Source organism: Rattus rattus, chromosome 1 (assembly GCF_011064425.1).
Source record: "Rattus rattus isolate New Zealand chromosome 1, Rrattus_CSIRO_v1, whole genome shotgun sequence".
Classification (NCBI taxonomy): Eukaryota; Metazoa; Chordata; class Mammalia; order Rodentia; family Muridae; genus Rattus; species Rattus rattus.
This window is the reverse complement of record NC_046154.1, coordinates 92,314,182-92,332,430: the sequence shown is the minus strand read 5'-3', so window position 1 is coordinate 92,332,430 and position 18,249 is coordinate 92,314,182. Positions and strand designations below refer to the sequence as shown.

General features: G+C 38.3%; 1 protein-coding gene across 1 annotated transcript in view; it reads right to left on the bottom strand.

The window, feature by feature from the left end:
• Shoc1 (shortage in chiasmata 1) overlaps positions 1-18,249 on the bottom strand; it is an 82,659-nt gene that overhangs the window by 63,895 nt on the left and 515 nt on the right. The window contains exons 2-4 of the mRNA XM_032889733.1: positions 15,215-15,298; positions 11,856-11,967; positions 7,938-8,019 (exon numbers count right to left, since the gene is read on the bottom strand). Coding sequence (XP_032745624.1) covers positions 7,938-8,019; positions 11,856-11,967; positions 15,215-15,280 — 260 coding nt within the window. The 5' untranslated portion in view covers positions 15,281-15,298. The remainder of the gene's footprint in view (positions 1-7,937; positions 8,020-11,855; positions 11,968-15,214; positions 15,299-18,249) is intronic.

Below are 18,249 nucleotides of genomic sequence, written 5' to 3'. Positions count from 1 at the left end.
AAGAAATTCCCCTTGGTACATAATAATCAAAACTCTAAACATACAGAAAAGAAAGAAAATATTAAAAGTTGCAAGGGTAAAAGACCAAGAAATAAATAAAGGTAGACCTATAAAAATAATAGGTGACTTCTCAATAGAGACTCTAGCAGCCAGAAGGGCCTAAACAGATGTGCTACAGACTTTCAGAGACCACAGATGCCAGCCTGGACTACTCTTCCCAGCAAACCCTCAATCACAATATATGGTGATAATAAGACATTCCTTGATAAAAACAAATACAGCCCCATAGGTGCTAGAAAGCAAACTTCAGCCTAAAGAGGTTAACTACACCTAACAAAAGCACAATGAAAAAGTAATCCTAGACCAGCAAACTAAAAGTGGGGAAACACACACACACACACACACACACACACACACACACAACTCAAGAGCACAGTAACAGGAATCAGCAAGCACTGCTTACTGCTCTATCTCAACACAAATGGTCTCAGCTTCCCAACAGAGTGACTAACTGTATGGATGGAAAACAGGACAGATCCTTCTGCTGCACCCAGAAACATACCTTTACACCAAGGATAGTCATCCTTGACAAAAGGGTAAAAAGATGAACGGTAAAAGGTGGTAAAACGGTAGAAAAGATATTTCAAGAAAATGAACCTTTAAAGCGAGCTGGTGTAGCCATCTTAGTATCTGACAAAACAGACTTCAAACCTAATCAGCAGAGATGGGGAAGGACACGACATACTCATCAAAGGAAAAATCCACTAACAGGACATTTAAGTAAGTAGGTCTGATGCTGCTTGTATTTCAATGCTAACATTGAGCCCTCAAGACCTGGTTGTTCCAGGGCCAAGAGAATATGTGGTTAGACCCAAGTAACACTGGGTGACCTTCCCTCAAGTTGTTTTTAATAAGATATATTTCTTTATTTACATTTCAAACGTTATTCCCTTTTCTGGTTTCCTGTCCATAAGTCCCCTATCCTCTCCCCAGTTCTGGTTTGATGTGGAAGTCCTTGATCCACTTGGACTTAAGCTTTGTACAGGGTGATAAGAATGGATAGATTTGCATTCTTCTACAAGCTGACCTCCAGTTGAACCAGCACCATTTGTTGAACATGCTATCTTTTTTCCATTGGATGGTTTTAGCTCCTTTGTCAAAGATCAAGTGACCATAGGTGTGTGGATTCATTTCTGGGTCTTCAATTCTGTTCCACTGATCTACCTGCCTGTCTCTGTACCAATACCATACAATTTTTATGGCTATTGCTCTGTAATACTGCTTGAGGCCAGGGATGGTGATTCCCCTAGAAGTTCTTTTATTGTTGAGGATAGTTTTTGATACCCTGGGATTTTTGTTATTCCAAATGAACTTGAAAATTGCTCTTTCTATCTCTATAAAGAATTGAGTAGGAATTTTGATGGGGATTGGATTGACTCTGTAGATTGCTTTTGGCAAAATGGCCATCTTTACTATATTAATCCTGTCAATCCATGAACATGGAAGATCTTTCCATCTTCTGAGACCTTCAATTTCTTTCTTCAGAGACTTGAAGTACTTGTCATACAGATCTTTCATTTGCTTGGTTAAAGTCACACCAAGATATTTTATATTATTTGGGCCTGTTGTGAAGGGTGTCATTTCCCTAATTTCTTTCTCAGCCTGTTTATCCTTTGAGTAGAGAAAGGCTACTGATTTGTTTGAGTTAATTTTATAGCCAGACACTTTGTTGAAGCTCCTTATCAGGTTTAGGAGTTCTCTGGTGAAACTTTTGAGGTCACTTAAGTATACTATAATATCATCTGCAAATAGTGGTATTTTTACTTCTTCCCTTTCAATTTGTATCCCTTTGACCTCCTTTCATTGTCTGATTGCTCTGGCTAGGACTTCGAGAACTATATTGAATAAGTAGGGAGAGAGTAGGCAGCCTTGTTTAGTCCCTGACTTTAGTGGGATTGCTTCAAGTTTCTCTCCATTTAGTTTGATGTTAGCTACTGGTTTGCTGTATATTGCTTTTTACTATGTTTAGGTATGGGCCTTGAATTCCTGAGATTTCCAGGACTTTTATCATGAAGGGGTGTTGAATTTTATGAAATGCTTTCTCAACATCTAATGAAATGATCATGTGGTTCTTAACTTTGAGTTTGTTTGCAGAGTGGATTATGTTGATGGATTTCCATATATTAAACCATCCCTGTATCCCTGGGATGAAGCCTACTTTATCATGATGGATGATCGTTTTGATGTGTTCTTGGATTCAGTTTGCAAGAATTTTATTGAATATTTTTGCGTCGATATTCATAAGGGAAATTAATCTGAAGTTCTCTTTCTTTGTTGGATCTTTCTGTGGTTTTGATACAGGAATAATTGTGGCTTCATAGAAGGAATTTGGTAGTGCTCTGTCTGTTTCTATTTTCTGGAATAGTTTGGACAGTATTGGTTTCAGGACTTCTATGAAGGTCTGATAGAATTCTGCACTGAACCCATATGGTCCTGGGCTCTTTTTGGTTGGGAGACTTTTAATAACTGCTTCTATTTCTTTAGGACTTATGGGGTTGTTTAGATGATTTATTTGTTCCTGATTTAACTTTGGTACCTGGTATCTATCTAGAAAATTGTCCTTTTCCTCCAGATTTTCCAGTTTGGTTGAATATAGGCTTTTGTAGTAGGACCTGATGATTTTTTTTTAATTTCTTCAGATTCTGTTGTTATGTTTTCCTTTTCATTTCTGATTTTGTTAATTTTGACACACTCTCTGTGACCTCTGGTTAATCTGGCTAAGGGTTTATCTATCTGGTTGATTTTCTCAAAGAACCAGCTCCTGGTTTTGTTGATTCTTTGCAGAGTCCTTTTTGTTTTACTTGGTTGATTTCAGCCCTGAGTTTGATTATTTCCTGACTTCTACTCCTCTTGGGTTTATTTGTTTATTTTTGTTTTAGAGTTTTTAGGTGTGCTGTCAAGCTGTTGATATATGCTCTCTCCTGTTTCTATTTTGCAGACACTCAGAGTTATGAGTTTTCCTCTTAGCACTGCTTTCATTGTGTCCCATAAGTTTGGGTATGTTGTATCTTCATTTTCATTAAATTCTAAGAAGTCTTTAATTTCTTTCTTTATTTCTTCCTTGACCAAGCTATCACTGAGTAGAGCATTGTTCAATTTCCTTGTATATGTGGGCTCTCTGTCGTTTTTATTGTTATTGAAGACCAGTCTTAGTCCATGGTGATCTGATAGGATGCAAGGGATTATCTCAATCTTCTTGTATCTGTTGAGGCCTGCTTTGTGACCGATTATGCGTCTATTTTGGAGAAGGTACCATGAGGTACTGAGAAGAAGGTATATCCTTTTCTTTAAGGATGGAATGTTCTATACATATCTGTTAAATCTATTTGGTTCATAACTTCTGCTAGTTTCTATATGTCTCTGTTTAATTTCTGTTTCCATGCTCTGTTCATTGAAATCTCCTACTATTATTGTGTGAGGTACAATGTGTGCTTTGAGCTTAGTAAGGTTTCTTTTATGAATGTAGGTGCCCTTGTATTTGGAGCATACATATTTAGGATTAAAAGTTCATCTTGGTGGATTTTTCCTTTGATGGATATGAAGAGTCCTTCCTTATATTTTTTAATGATTTTTGGCTGCAAGTTGATTTTATTTGATATTAGAATGGCAACTCCAGCTTGTTTCTTCAGGCCATTTGCTTCGAAAGCTGTTTTCCAGCCATTTACTCTGAAGTAGTGTCTGTCTTTGTCTCTGAGGTGTGTTCCTGCATGCAGCAAAATGCTATCCTCTTTATGTATCCAGTCTGTTAGTCTATGTCTTTTGATGTTGAGAGATATTAAGGAATACTGATTGTTCCTTCCTGTTATTTTTGTTGTTAGAGGTGGAATTATGCTTGTGTCTCTCTTTTGGTTTCATTGCAAGATTGCTTTCTGTACAGTGTAGTTTCTCTCCTTGTGTTGGAGTTTTCCATCTATTATCCTTTGTAGGGCTGGATTTGTAGAAAGATACTGTGTAAATTTTGTTTTGTTATGGAATATCTTGGTTTCTCCATCTATGTTAATAGAGAGTTTTGCTGGATACAGTAGCTTGGGCTGGCATTTGTGTTCTCTTAGGGTCTGTATGATATCTGTCCAGGATCTTCTGGCTTTCATAGTCTCTGGTGAGAAGTCTGGTATAATTCTTATAGGTCTGCCTTTATATGTCACTTCACCTTTTTTCCCTTACTGCTTTTAATATTCTTCCTTTGTTTTGTGCATTTGGTGTTTTAACTATTATGTGATGGGAGGAATTTCTCTTCTGGTTCATTCTATTTGAAGTTCTGTAGGCTTCCTCTATGTTTATGGGCATCTCTTTCTTTAGGTTAGGAAAGTTTTCTTCTATAATTTTGTTGACTATATTTACTGGTCCTTTGAGTTGGGAGTCTTTACTCTCTTCTATACCTATTATCCTTAGGTTTGATCTTCTCATTGTGTCCTGGATATTTTGGGCTAGAAGCTCTTTCATTTTACATTATCTTTGACAGTTCTGTTGATGTTTTCTATGGTATCTTCTGCCCCTGAGATTCTCTCTTCTATCTCTTGTATTCTGTTGGTAATGCTTGTACCTACGACTCCTTTTCTCTTCCTTAGGTTTTCTGTCTCCAGGTTATCTCCCTTTGTGCTTTCTTTATTGTTTTTATTTCCATTTTTAAATCTTGGATGGTTTTGTTCAATTCATTCACCTGTTTGGTTGTGTTTTCCTGTAATTCTTTCAGGGATTTTTGTGTTCCCTCTCTAAGAGCTTCTACTTGTTTACTTGTGTTTTCCTGCGTTTCTTTAAGGGAGTCATTTATGTCTTTCTTAAAGTCCTCCATCATTTTCATAAAATGTGATTTTCAATCTAAATCTTGCTTTTCTGATGTGTTTGGATATTCAGTATTTTCTTTGGTGGGAGAACTGGGCTCAGATGATGCCAAGTATTCTTGATTTCTGTTGCTTAGGTTCCTGCGTTTGCCTCTAGCCATTGGGTTGTCTCTGGTGTTTGCTTGTCTTGCTGTTTCTGAGAGTGACTTGATCCTGCTGTAGGCCTTTGTGTCAGCACTCCTGTAGAACTGTTTTCCTGTTTTCTTTCAGCCTTTTCTGAGAACAGGTGCTCTGATTTCAGGCGTGTAGGCACTGCTGGAGACTGTCTTTCAGCTCTAGGCATGGGTAGGAATCAGAAGGGTCCTGCCCCTGATTGTTCCTAGTTCCTTGCACCCAGGGGGCACAGTTGCAACTCAGTTATTCCCTCTTGGATCTGGACTGTGGGCAGAGGGTAGTCTCCTCTAACTTCTCAGGAGTGTCCACCCTTCTGAGGGTCCAGCTCTCTCCCCCACGGGATTTGGGTGTAAGGAGCTTTTTGGCCGGTTTAGTTCAGTCCTGGATGTAGGCCAGAACCACAGGTACTGGTGGCTGACTGTTCCTATATTCCTGTGTCCAGACCCACTATGCAGTTTCCTCTTGGACCAGGGATGGGGTCAGAGGTGTGCATAAGTGGCAGTCTGTCCTGTGGTTTCAGTATGTCTGCACTTCTGGGTGTTCAGCTCTCTTCCTCACGGGATTTGTGTGTTAGAGGTATTTCATGATCTAATTTATGTCTTTAAAAATGTCTTCAATTGAAATAGAATTATAACATTTCCTCTGTCCAGCACCTCCCACATCTCCAACTCTCGAGTTGATAGCCTCCTTTTCTTTGAATTTCTTTATTTTCTTCTTAGAAGAAATAAATTAAAAGAAAATAAAGGAGTAAATTCCATTGACCTTGGGGTGTGTAAATTTTTCTTATATATATAATATTAAACGAACTTCTGAGAGGGGATGCTACACAAGTTCAACTATCAAAGTTTTAAGATGTGCGTCAGAGGACACCATCAGGAAAGTGAGAAGACAAACCACAGGACAAAAGCATTTGCAAACCACAGGTCTGATTCAGGATTTGTATGTGGAATACACACAAAACACTTAAAAGCAGGCTTTTATCCTCTGATTTATAGCTGGGATCAGCCATCAGGAAATCAAATGTGGGAGAGGGACAGGTTTGACTGTTACTCCTCCTGGACCCATCTCTGTTGGATCAGTTTGGAAGCGATAATACATGACCACAAAGGTTGAGTGTTTACAGGTGGGGGGTGGGAGGCGATAACTTCCTGTTGATACTAACCCTATGTTTATTTTCCTGTTGTCCTCTTAACTCACTAGTACAGCTATAAGGCAAAGAACAGATGATAAAGTATTAGCAAGGATGAGAATAAATCAAAAGCTGTATGATACCTGTAGAAATATAAATAGTACAGTTGACTGGATCACACCTGGCAGTTCCTCAGAGTTGTTACTGTATAACCCAGTAATTCCAATCCTAGATAATTGTTTACACAAAAACTTGAATATGAAGGTTAACAGCAGAATTACAATTGCAAAAAAGGAAAAACAACCTTAATGTCTGTCCTAATGAGCAGGTAAAGTAAAATGTGGTATGTTCATACAGCAGACTATGATTTAGAATAAAAATAAATGAAATCTGGATATAAGCCATAGAAGTAAATGTGATGGGGTTTTTGTCATTTATTTTCATTGCAATTAAGAAATATTTAAATTAGGGCCTGAGGGGAGAGGAACTCCACATTAAGACCAACAGAGTAACCTGGACCCTTGGGGCTCTCAGAGTCTGAACCACCAACCAAGGAACATGCATAGGCTGGACCTAGGCCTCCCTGCACATATGTAGCAAATGTGCAGCTTGGCCTTCATGTGGGTCCTGAACAACTGGAATGGGAGCTATCCTAAAAGCTGTTACCTGTACATGGGATATGTTCTTCTAGCTGGGCTGCCTTGTCTGGTCTCAGTGGGAAAGGAAGTACCCAGCCTCACAGAGACTTGATGTGCCAGGTGGGAGAATACCCAGAGAGGCCTCCACGCACTCAGAGGAGAAGGTGAGAGGATGGGGGAAGGATTATGAGCAAGGGTGACTGGAAAGGGGCAGTGAGCAGGATGTAAAGTGAATAAGTAACAAAATTAAATGTAAAAAGAAATATTTAAATCACAAATGTTTAGAAATATGAATAATAACAACATCTCTCCTGTGTCTGATGCACATTATGCATCAAGAGAAGCAATTCATTATTTGGACTAGAACTGAGAACTGTAGCTTCTGGATTCAAGGCACAGGAGGACAGTCATCCTCTTCTTCTCATTGCTCCACACTCCTCCTCTGCCAGTGTGCTTTGCTCAGTGATTGTGATGCTCTGTTCTTAAGCTATTTTCTTTTTTTTTTAAAAGATTTATTTATTTATTATATATAAGTACACTGTTGCTGTCTTCAGACACCAGAAGAGGGCATCAGATCCCATTACAGATGGTTGTGATCCACCATGTGGTTGCTGGGAATTGAACTCAGGACCTCTGGAAGAGCAGTCGGTGCTCTTAACTGCTGAGCCATCTCTCCAGCCCCTAAGCTGTTTCTTGAATGCACAGCTATATCTTTGCTTGTTTCTTAGTTTGTATATACACATAAATATGCAAATATTTGAAGGATGACAGAATGGATAATACATAATGTTGATAGAATACATTAGAAAATGGTGTTAAGTCTGCATTTTTATTAAAGGGAGTTTAATATTAATATAGATTAATAAACTTTGTTCAGAAGATTGACATATTAGCTAAAAGAATAATGCCACCATTAATTTCTGAGTATCTTTTGTAACATCAACGAAGAGAGTAATAATTAAACTGTGGTAAATGGGGAGAGGATAAAAAGAGGCTATAAATAACTGGCAATCAGCCTCTTCTTTGTGCTTGAAATCAGAGCTTTTACCAGACTGAAGAAGAAAATGTGTGGGAAGTAAAGGGATTTTCAGGAGTCGGAGGAGCTTACTGTTTGTCTTCTACAGATAAAGAGAATTTGAGATTCAGGATACATACTTCTCAAGAACATCTTCCACACAGAATCTTGCTCTCCACTCATCCAAGATTGAATTATCTGTTATTTCCAAAACTGGAATAGCTGAGGTAAAAAAGAAACAGTCAATATTAGCTTCTAAAATATCCTTTTACACTTAAGAGAAAAAAGCCAAACATCCATATTTTCATTATGGAGTTATCTTTACTTATTCACAAATACAATTACTTTTTCAAAGTGATCATTGTAATCTGCTTACTCTAAACTCAAACACAGTCAAGAAAATATCATCTGAATGCATCAATAACTCCCTCCTTTTCACAGCTTCCCTATGTTTAGACAGTGCTAGTAGGATCCTAGATCCTGTTCAACAGTTCGTGCTCCGCCTCGTAGGGCTTTCCTTAAGCACTCCAGTTCATTCTGATGCACTCCCCTTAAAGGCCCCTAATATCACCAGGAGAACTCTGGAACTTAATGATATACAGCTTTGTATTGAAATGTATGCATTGTACATTACTTTTCAAATTAGATCCTTGATTCCTTAAGAAGAGGGGCATTATATTATTGTGCCAGAATATGCAGCTGCATATTCTACCCTGAGTAGTATCATAGTCAGTGTCCCTCGATGTTACTTCTGCCTAGGATTGTTACTTTGATTATATTACGTCTTTATGCATACCTTGTGGAAAAACATGGTAGTGGTTCAGAAAACACATCTGGGAATCACTCGGCCTAGACTGTAATCCTTGTGCTACTACTTATTAACTTCATGATCTTGAGTAAATCTCATAACCTTTATATATGTTTCCTTAAATACGAATTGGGAACAATAGCTATTTCATAGTAGTGCTATAGATATTTAACATGATGACATACTCAATAAAAATGATGACTGACATATTGCAAATACCCAGTAAAATTTAGCAGCTGTTATTTAAGTTTTTTCTGTTTTTTTTTTTTAAAGAGGAAGAAATGATTAGCTCTCTCCTTTACTTTCAGAGCAACAGCCTGATAAAAGTTACTCTCTAGGGCTAGAGAGATGGCTCAGTGGTTAAGAGCATTGGCTGCTCCTTCAGAGGACTCAGGTTCAATTCCCAGCAACCACATGGCAGCTCAACTGTCTGTGGTTCCAGTTCCGGGACATCCATCCTACCAGGCATGCATGTGGTGCACATATCTGTGCATGCTGCCAAAATCTCATATATATAAAATAAAATAAACATATATTAAAAAGAGAGCTACTCTTCTACATCTTCAACATGATTATCACCTACAATCCAGTAATCCCTCCATTTGTATATTCATCATGGTTTCTTGTTTCTTCCTCATTCAGTTTTCTCTGTCAGTCCTATCTATAATCAATGCCTTAGAAAGGCTTGATTCCCTTGCTTCCCTTCCCTTGTACTAATTTAGAAAAGCCCTATCCTCAACTTTCTATGTATATGGAGGAAATCATCTACCCATGCTTAATTATCTTATTTCAGAGCACATCATATTTCAAACAGTCATCCAACGTTGACAAAGAATAACACATCCTCTACTAAAAGCAGTTTTCTTGCTGCTTATGACAGTTATTTCACACATTCTTCCCTCAAATGTCCAATATGTACTCCCCGCTGCTCTGTCTATAATTTTGCCTTTACACATGTAAATGTATCTTTTATTCACCAGATATAATTGCCATCCCAGCTTACTGCTGAGTAAGATTATCCTTTTTAGTTCTTTCTGAACCCTGGCTGGCTGGTTCAATTGAGCTGTTCTGGCTTACAGTCTTGTCTAAACTGACTGATTCGATCTGGCTTCTCTCAGCTTCTCACTGAATTGCTCTGCTTTGCCTCAATTGAACTCTGGCAATCTGTTCTAATCTTCTGGCTCCTTCTGATTCTCTGGCTTGATTTGTCTTCCCTGCAACCTGTCTCTGTAAAACTACCTCCTCCTCCACCACCACCTCCTCCTCCTCCTCCTCCTCCTCCTCCTCTTTCTTCCCTCCTCCTTCCTTCCTTCCCCTCCCTCCCCTCTCCCCCCTCATCTCTCTGCTGCTCTTTTAGTCGATTCTTTTCCTGAGCTGTTCTCATGAGAGTTGGTGGTATCCTCTCTCTAACTCATTCTGTCAAATCTTTCTCTGATTCATTACTTGGTCTGCCCCTCAATGAGATATCACTTTCAAGCATGGTTGCATCCTTCTACAAAATTATCTTCATAATTTAGGATTAAAGGTATTACTATATTCTAGCCAGAAGGATTAAAGATGTGTCATTCCAGCCAGATCACACAGACCTAGAAGATCTTTAGATGTGATCCCTGGCCAGAATAGCCATGTTGTTGGATTAAATTCCTCTGCAAACATACAAAATTAATATAAAATAGAACTAATCATCTCCCAGCACCAATCCTACCAGCCTACTGTTGTGGGTCTTAGGATCCCTATCACCCTGTCTGTGACAGGGGAAAGACTTCTGGCTCCTATTGAGCCCCAAAAGCTCTTGGTGCTCTTGATTCTATTCCTCTTTATTTTTAAGTTACTTTTTCCCTTTTCTGCAAACAAGCACTCCAAGTTGTCTTTTTATCAAATACTGAAAAAAAAAAGAAAACCACATTAACAAAATAACACTTAGCGTCGCATGGTGACATACACCTTTAACCCAACCACTCAGGAGGAAGAGGGAGGTGGACAACCTGGTCTACATAGCAAGTTCCAGGACAGCTAGAGCAACATAATAGAGAGCCTGTTTCAAAACAAAACAAAACAAAACAAAACAAAACAAAACAAGAGAGAAAGAAAGGAAGGAAGGAAGGAAGGAAGGAAGGAAGGAAGGAAGGAAGGAAGGAAGAAAAGAAAAATGTTTATACCATTCCCTTTGAGCTACTGCTTCATTTTACTTCAAACTGGAAATGCTACTGCTCCTTGCAGGATACTCAGTAAACTTTTCTTTAAAGAAAAAGAAAGGTTTGGGGGCTGGAGAGATAGCTCAGAAGTTAAGAGCATTAGCTGCTCTTCCAGAGGTCATGAGTTCAACTCCCAGCAACCACTAATAACCATCTAGACTATAATCCAGTGCTCTCTTCTGGCCTACAGGTATACATGCAGGCAGAACAGTGTATACGCAATAAACAAATCTTTTTTAAAAAAAATAATGTTTTACATCATACAAACATTTCTTAAGTGCTGCCCAAACCCACTGTGTTCACTTCCCATCCTCTGCCCACTATACTGCAAGGCTACAATGTGTGTGTGTGTGTATATGTCAGAGTCAGTTCTCACCTCCAGTCCCAAGGGTTCCAGGGTTCAAATTCAGGCTGTCAGATTTGGCAGCAAGCATCCTTACCCACTGAGCAGTCTTACTAGTCCCCATGTCTCTGCTTTTGATGCCCAACCCATGCCCTTCCCCTTTTTTAGACAACTTTAGAAGGATTCTCTCAGTCTTTTTCTTAAAACTGCCCAATGGTTTCTCCTATTTGTACTGTATGAGCCAGTTTGAGCTCCTACACCCCAAATACTACAGACTAGGTGACTCAACTAAGAACCTTTATTTTTCATGGTCCTACAGATTAGAAAGTCCAATAACCAGAGTTCGGCAGATATGGTATCTGATGGAGTTTCTCTTCTGCTTCATCCTGCTGTGTTCTCAGGACAGAAAGAAGGGGGGGGGGTTCTTCAGGATCTCTTGTAGGAGAGTGTTAATCTCCAGCCTCATAACCACTCTTCTGAATACAATCACAGCGGGGCTTAAATTTGAACACGGTTTCAAGGACACATAGACATTCAGGCTATTGTTTTTATAAATATAAATAGACAAGCAAAGCCATTGTACAAAGCCTTTGATAACACAAAATTTGTTCACATCTCAGATCTCCTTCTTCTCACCCAGTCCTATGGCCTAAGTTTCTTAACTTACTAGATCGAACTCAGAATAATTTCCCAGAAATGAAACCAAACGTACCTCTTGTCCATGGACTCCTATATTTATCATCAATAATTTTTTTATCTTGATTCAAACATGAAGGGATCTGAAGCAATAAAGCATCTCTGTAAAGCCTTTCTTTAACTGTGTTCTGTATGAAAAGGTAAAATAATTTTAACATATACTATTTACCAATGTTCAGAATATTATTGTCATAAGTTGATATAAATTTTAAGGCACTATGTTTGATATAAAAATGCCAAATTAAAGAACCACATAATAGAGAATAATATCACCAAGTTGTCTTACAAACAGCATTTTCTATGACAGGCTAAAATATATGCATGCTTAGCTAAAAATTAGTATTATAAGTATTGTATTGCTTAGTAATGTGATTTTTCTTCCATTAACTAGTATCATGCCATTCTCTTAAATTTTGTCTCCTATGCTAAAACTTGAAAACAAGTTTCTGATTTCAAAAGTAAACCTAAGGAATAAAACTCTTCCTTTAAACAGATGTTAAGATGGCCATGGTGGTGCTGCTTCTAATCTCAGCCCTTGGGCGGCTGAGGAAGGAGGCTTATTAGTTTGAAGTCAGTGTGGGCTACATACTGAGCATCAGCCAGCTAGGATTATACAGCAAGATCCTGCTCGAGTGAGCAGCACAGAAAGGATGTTATCAGTTGGATGAATCTGCAGATTGGCTCACGTTCTACCCAGGCTGTGCCTTGACTTCCAACTTTACTTCCATTACGCTGTGGCGATAGGCTAGTCCCTCCTGTAGCCATCCCACCTCCCACCTTCACACTGTGGTCAGTCACAGTACCGCAGTCTACTCTTCGGAGAAGGCATTGCTGTTCTGTAGCCGTCTCTCTCAGCTGAGGCAGTATCTCCTCTATTCAGTCTTCTCCCGAGACCTTGACTTCCCATGGAATTCATTATTCCACAACCAGGCAAAAATGACTGTGTTCTTCTTTATGTTTTATGTTGCCAAAGGTGTTATGTTAAATAAGAGGTTACCATCATCCAAGAATAAGTGGTATAAAAGATCATTTAATCTGGCCTATGTAAAATGAGGACCAAACACACATGTAAACAGGGAAAAAACTTGACTAGCACTTCATCTAAAAAAGGAAGTTACAAGAAATAACTTACATCTAAAATTTTTTGTTTATAATTGCTTTTGGTATAATTTTCCCATAAATTATACTTGATGATATAGGTAGCATTTGTTTTCTTCCTTGATTATAAAGAAGATAAGTTGTGGGAAAATTTTTTTAAAAAGATTTATTTATTTTATTCCTTAGGTTAGTGTATGTGAGTACACTATCGCTGTCTTCAGACACACCAGAAGGCGGCATCAGATCCCATTATAGATGGTTGTGAGCCACCATGTGGTTGCTGGGATTTGAACTCAGGACATCTGGAAGAGCAGTAAGTGTTCTTAACTGCTGAGCCACCTCTCCAGCCTAGTGGGAATTTTTTTTAAAGATTTATTTATTTACTATATAAAAGTACACTGTAGCTGTCTTCAGACACACCAGAAGAGGGCATCAGATCCCATTACAGATGATTGTGAGCCACCATGTGGTTGCTGGGATTTGAACTCAGGACCTCTGGAAGAGCAGTCAGTGCTCTTAACCATCGAGCCACCTCTTCAGCCCAGTTATGGGAAAATTTAAATTAGCAAGATATCTCTGAGTCCTTGGATATTCATATCATTTTCTTTCTCTCATCTGTTAAGCATTCTTACTTTGCAAGATCTTTATAAAAGCCTTAGTTGTTATTTGGATGGCTTTTACTATTCCTTCATTGATTCTTTAAAGTGCTACATCTTCTACAAGATTTGACATTTCTCAGCATCACCAAGGAATGCAGTATGCTAGCAAGAAATTAAGGCACCATGAGTAAGGACAAGTCTTTAAGGACTTTTGAGTATCTTCATTTTTGTAAGTAATCAGCACATTAATAAATGTTACGGGGTTGGGGATTTAGCTCAGTGGTAGAGCGCTTGCCTAGGAAGCGCAAGGCCCTGGGTTCGATCCCCAGCTCCGAAAAAAAGAACCAAAAAAAAAAAAAAAAAATAAATGTTACACTGAGTTGTGATTCCCACCTAAGCATATAACTACATAATTGTGTCTCTCAGTTATGAGAGAATAAATAGAACCTGAAAAAAATATGTCTTGTTTGTTTGATTTTTTTGGTTGTTTGTGTTTGGTTTTTTACAAGACAGGATTTCTCCACATAGCCCTGGCTATCCTGGAGATCACTTTGTAGACCAGGCTGGCCTAGAACTCAAGAGATCTTGCTGCCTCTGCCTCCCAAATGCTGGGATTAAAGTTGTGCCCCACCACCACTGCTCAGCTGACTATATGTATGTCTTAATCCTATAAAACATAATGGAGTTTTAGTTGACTGGAATATTTTTGTGCTGGTAGATGAGGCAGGTTAATATAATAGTAAAAATGAAATCTTAACTTGTCAATTAAGTTTATCAGAACAGTGAACTATTACATGACCTCTACTACGACTCATTTATTAACAATCTACCCGGACTTGAAATGCACATCTGGCATCTTTACAAGCTACTTAGCTTCTGTGGACATTATTTGCTAACTGTGGAGCTGTAAAACCTACAGAATAATATTTGACACATGAGTACTTACAGGGATCAAATGACATAATCCACTATGTGGACAAAGTATCTGGCTCATCGAGACATGTGCTATTGTCACAAGAACAATGACCAGGATTACTTTTGTGCTATTCTTTCCTCCTATGCATTCTTTTCTCTGTCTGAGATGGAGTATCACAATACAGCCCTCAGTGGCCTGTGTTAGCTCTCCAAGTACTGGGATTACAGCCATGAGCCACCATTCCCCATGTCTCTTCACCTTTCAAACTTGCCAAAAGTTTTTTTTTTCAGACTTATTTTGCTATTTAATTATTTTAATTTAAAAGTCCCTTACAAAAAGTGGTCTTTAAAAGAAATACTAAAGGTTGATACTAGGGCTGGTGAGACGGCTTTAGAGGTTGAAGGCGCTTACCACCAATGATAACCTGAGTTTAAGCCCCAAGGACCCACACAGTGGGAAGATGGAACCAATTCTTACAAGCTGTCATCTTAAGCTCTACATACACACTGTGGCAAGAGTATGTACCACACATATATGTACAAACACAAACATGTTTACACGCATGCATATATATATATACACACACACTTGCACATACAAATGAATGTTTTAATTAAAATAAAAAATAAGGTAATTTTAATTACTCTGAAAACAACTGAAGATTAACCTATGGATTACTGAAAACTATCATGTACTGAATACACCTAACATGTTTTTAAGAATAATTCACAGTAAGTGGATAGCAAGCCAGTAAAATCATACCTCATATAAATAGTCTATTGCATAATATTTGAAGGCTGAAAACATAGCTCTTCCGTTCAAAGCCATACAAAGTTCTAGAAGTATCTAGAAACATAAAAGTTAAATGTTGGTAAAACAGCAAAGCCAAGAGGGGAAAGAACTCTCTTAACCACAAACCTTTCGTTCACTTCTTTCTCAAAGGGTCCTAAATGGTAAAAGTATAAAGCAACATTTATTTTTGTGACAGAAAATCTAATATGGAAAATAAGTACATTGTTATTAATATATGTGTGTTATATATAATTATATATATACATATATATAATTTTATCTTGTCATTTAATCCGTACAAGTTGGTGAGTTCAAATATGTTTAACATATAATTTTGTTGAAAGAGGCCAGAGTGGCAAGAACGGACACTGTTTTATCCAGGGAAACTGTGTTTCTCCAGTGATTTTAAAATTAAATAACCAAGGCCAAAACTCTATAATAAAGAAATTAAGGGCTGGAGAGATAGCTCAGCGCTTAAAAGCATTGGCTGCTATTGTCAAGGACCCAGGTTCAAGTACCAAGACCCACATGTTACAACTGTCTGCATGTCCACTTCCAAGAGATCTAAAGCCTTCTTTTGACCTTCAAAGGTACTGCACCATATGTGGAACAGAGACAGGCATGCAGGAAAAATACCTATCTTTAATAAATAAATAAATAAAATCTTTAAAAAGTGATAATATAGTGCTTTGGCATTAAAAGTTCTTAAAACCCATTTTAAAAACGAAATAGTTAGGTTTTGAAATTATATCCATTCTCTCACTTAGAAAATCAAAGGGGCTAGGGTTAGAACAATGAGTTAGGCCAAGGTAGTTCTCACCTAGAAATCAGAGAACAGTACCTTAGAAGTTACTAAATTTATCAAATAGTTCTTGGTATTTTTGCCATTTAAAATGTCTGGGAAGACTGGGATGTTGTGATGTGTGTGTGCAATCCAAGCACTAAGAATGAGGAGGCAAGTAGATTTAGAGTTCCAGGCCAGTCTGGGCTCTCTAAATCAATAAACTCTGAGGGATGCGAGAAGGCTCAGTGGCAAGGGCTTGACTAGCATGCCCAAGGCTGTGGCTCAATCCCTACCCCTGCAAAACACAACCAAAATGTCTCAAGGAATTCAGATGTCAGATGTTCTTACATAAAGTGTGTCAATAATGTTTTATTAAATCAAATAAATAGTTTAATAAAATGTCCTTTGCCTAGAGCTATTATTATTTCATTTTTTGAGGCTTATCCTTTGTCCTATATAATGTGGTGTACTGAAGTCTGAAGACCGGAAGACACAGCTGGGTGGTGGTGGCACAGGCCTTTAATCCCAGCACTCAGGAGGCAAGGGGCAGATGGATCCCTGAGTTTGAGGCCAGCTTGGTCTACAAAGTGAGTTCTAGGACAACCAAGGCTATGGAGAAAAGCCCTGTCCTCAAAAAGAAAACAAAACAAAAACACAACAAAAAAGGAAGACCTGAAGATATTATCCACAGGAGAGGGCTATAGTCAACCCGTTTTCAGTCATCATCTGGTAAATATTCTTTTTGTAAAACTTTTGTTGCATCTCTATTCATTTATTTAGTTAATTTCTCTCTCTCTCTCTCTCTCTCTCTCTCTCTCTCTCTCTCTCTGTGTGTGTGTGTGTGTGTGTGTGTGTGTGTGTGTGTGAAGAAACAACTCATGGAATTCTGTTCTCTCCTATTCTGAAGGTCCTAAGGACCAAACTCAGATCCTCAGGCCCACTGGCAGATGCCTTTACCCATTTCATCCGCCCAAAGTGAATAACCTTAATTATTCAACTTGCTGGAGTCTTAAAAGCAAATAGACTTCTAAAATAATATATAACACGATTATTTTAATTAATAGCAGAAATTTTTAGATATTACAGTCTTTCAATTAAACTGAGCAAATGCACACTCCAGATGAATTTTGATATTGACTGTCTTAAGTATGGTGCCAGCTGTGTGCTGCACCCACCCTTAATGTCAACATGGCATCCTTTTACTGATGGCTAGCTGAGAAAATTTAGACTCATTACACCTCTGTGCCTTTCCACACACTGTATTGCAGTCTTTGAAGCAAATGAATTCTACAATTTCCATGTCTTTTTCAAAAATTTATTTATATGTATAAGTGTTCTTCTGTCTGCGTGTGTGTCTGTGTACCATGTGTGTGCCTAGTGCCCTTGGAGCTCCTGGGGTTACCGATGTTGATAACGGTCATTTGGGTGCTGGGAATCGAACCCGGATCCTCTGAAAGAGTAGGCAGTCCACCGAGCCATAGTTCTAGCTCCAGATTTTCCTGCCTTAAAGTTACATTTTCTCAGGGAATTATGGCTGTGTATCATCCTAGAAATAGGTTTACAGACTAAAAGCAAGCACAATTCTACTCGGTCTACAACTCAATTTATGGTTAGCATTTATTTTCAACTTTCTATCCTTCCGTGTAAAGCCTTGTGTTTCTATCAGCTTTAGAGTCGCGACTCCCTCAGACTACTTGGAAGAAAGGTTTTGGGTTTTTTTGTATCGGCTTCGATAACTGACATTCATGCTATGAACTACTTAGGATACCGTACATTATACTCCCTGTCAGAATTTCACATGCTAACTCTATTGCATTGAATTAACAGGTGTCTGAACACACCTTCGTTTGGTAGGGAGATGGGATAAAAAGACACTTTATATTTAAAGGCCAATCAAACACATAGACGAGCATACTCACGGTCAAGATTAGCTTTTGGTTTGTTTGTTGATTTCTGAGACAAAGTTGTACTATGGTAGGCCTCGAACCCAGAGACAATCTGCCTCGTGAGAGCTGGGATTAAAGGTGTGCGACACCACACTGGCCAAAGACTATTTTTTTTAAGATTAACTTTTAAACTGTAGCAATTACCCAAATTTAGTTTTAAACCTACTTCTAAAGATTTTATACTTCCTTTCCACTCCCCCCTACCAGAATAGCGGGTCAAAATACTTAACAATTAGGTCAGGCTCTTGGACACCAAGTTGGGGGAGTCAGTTTTA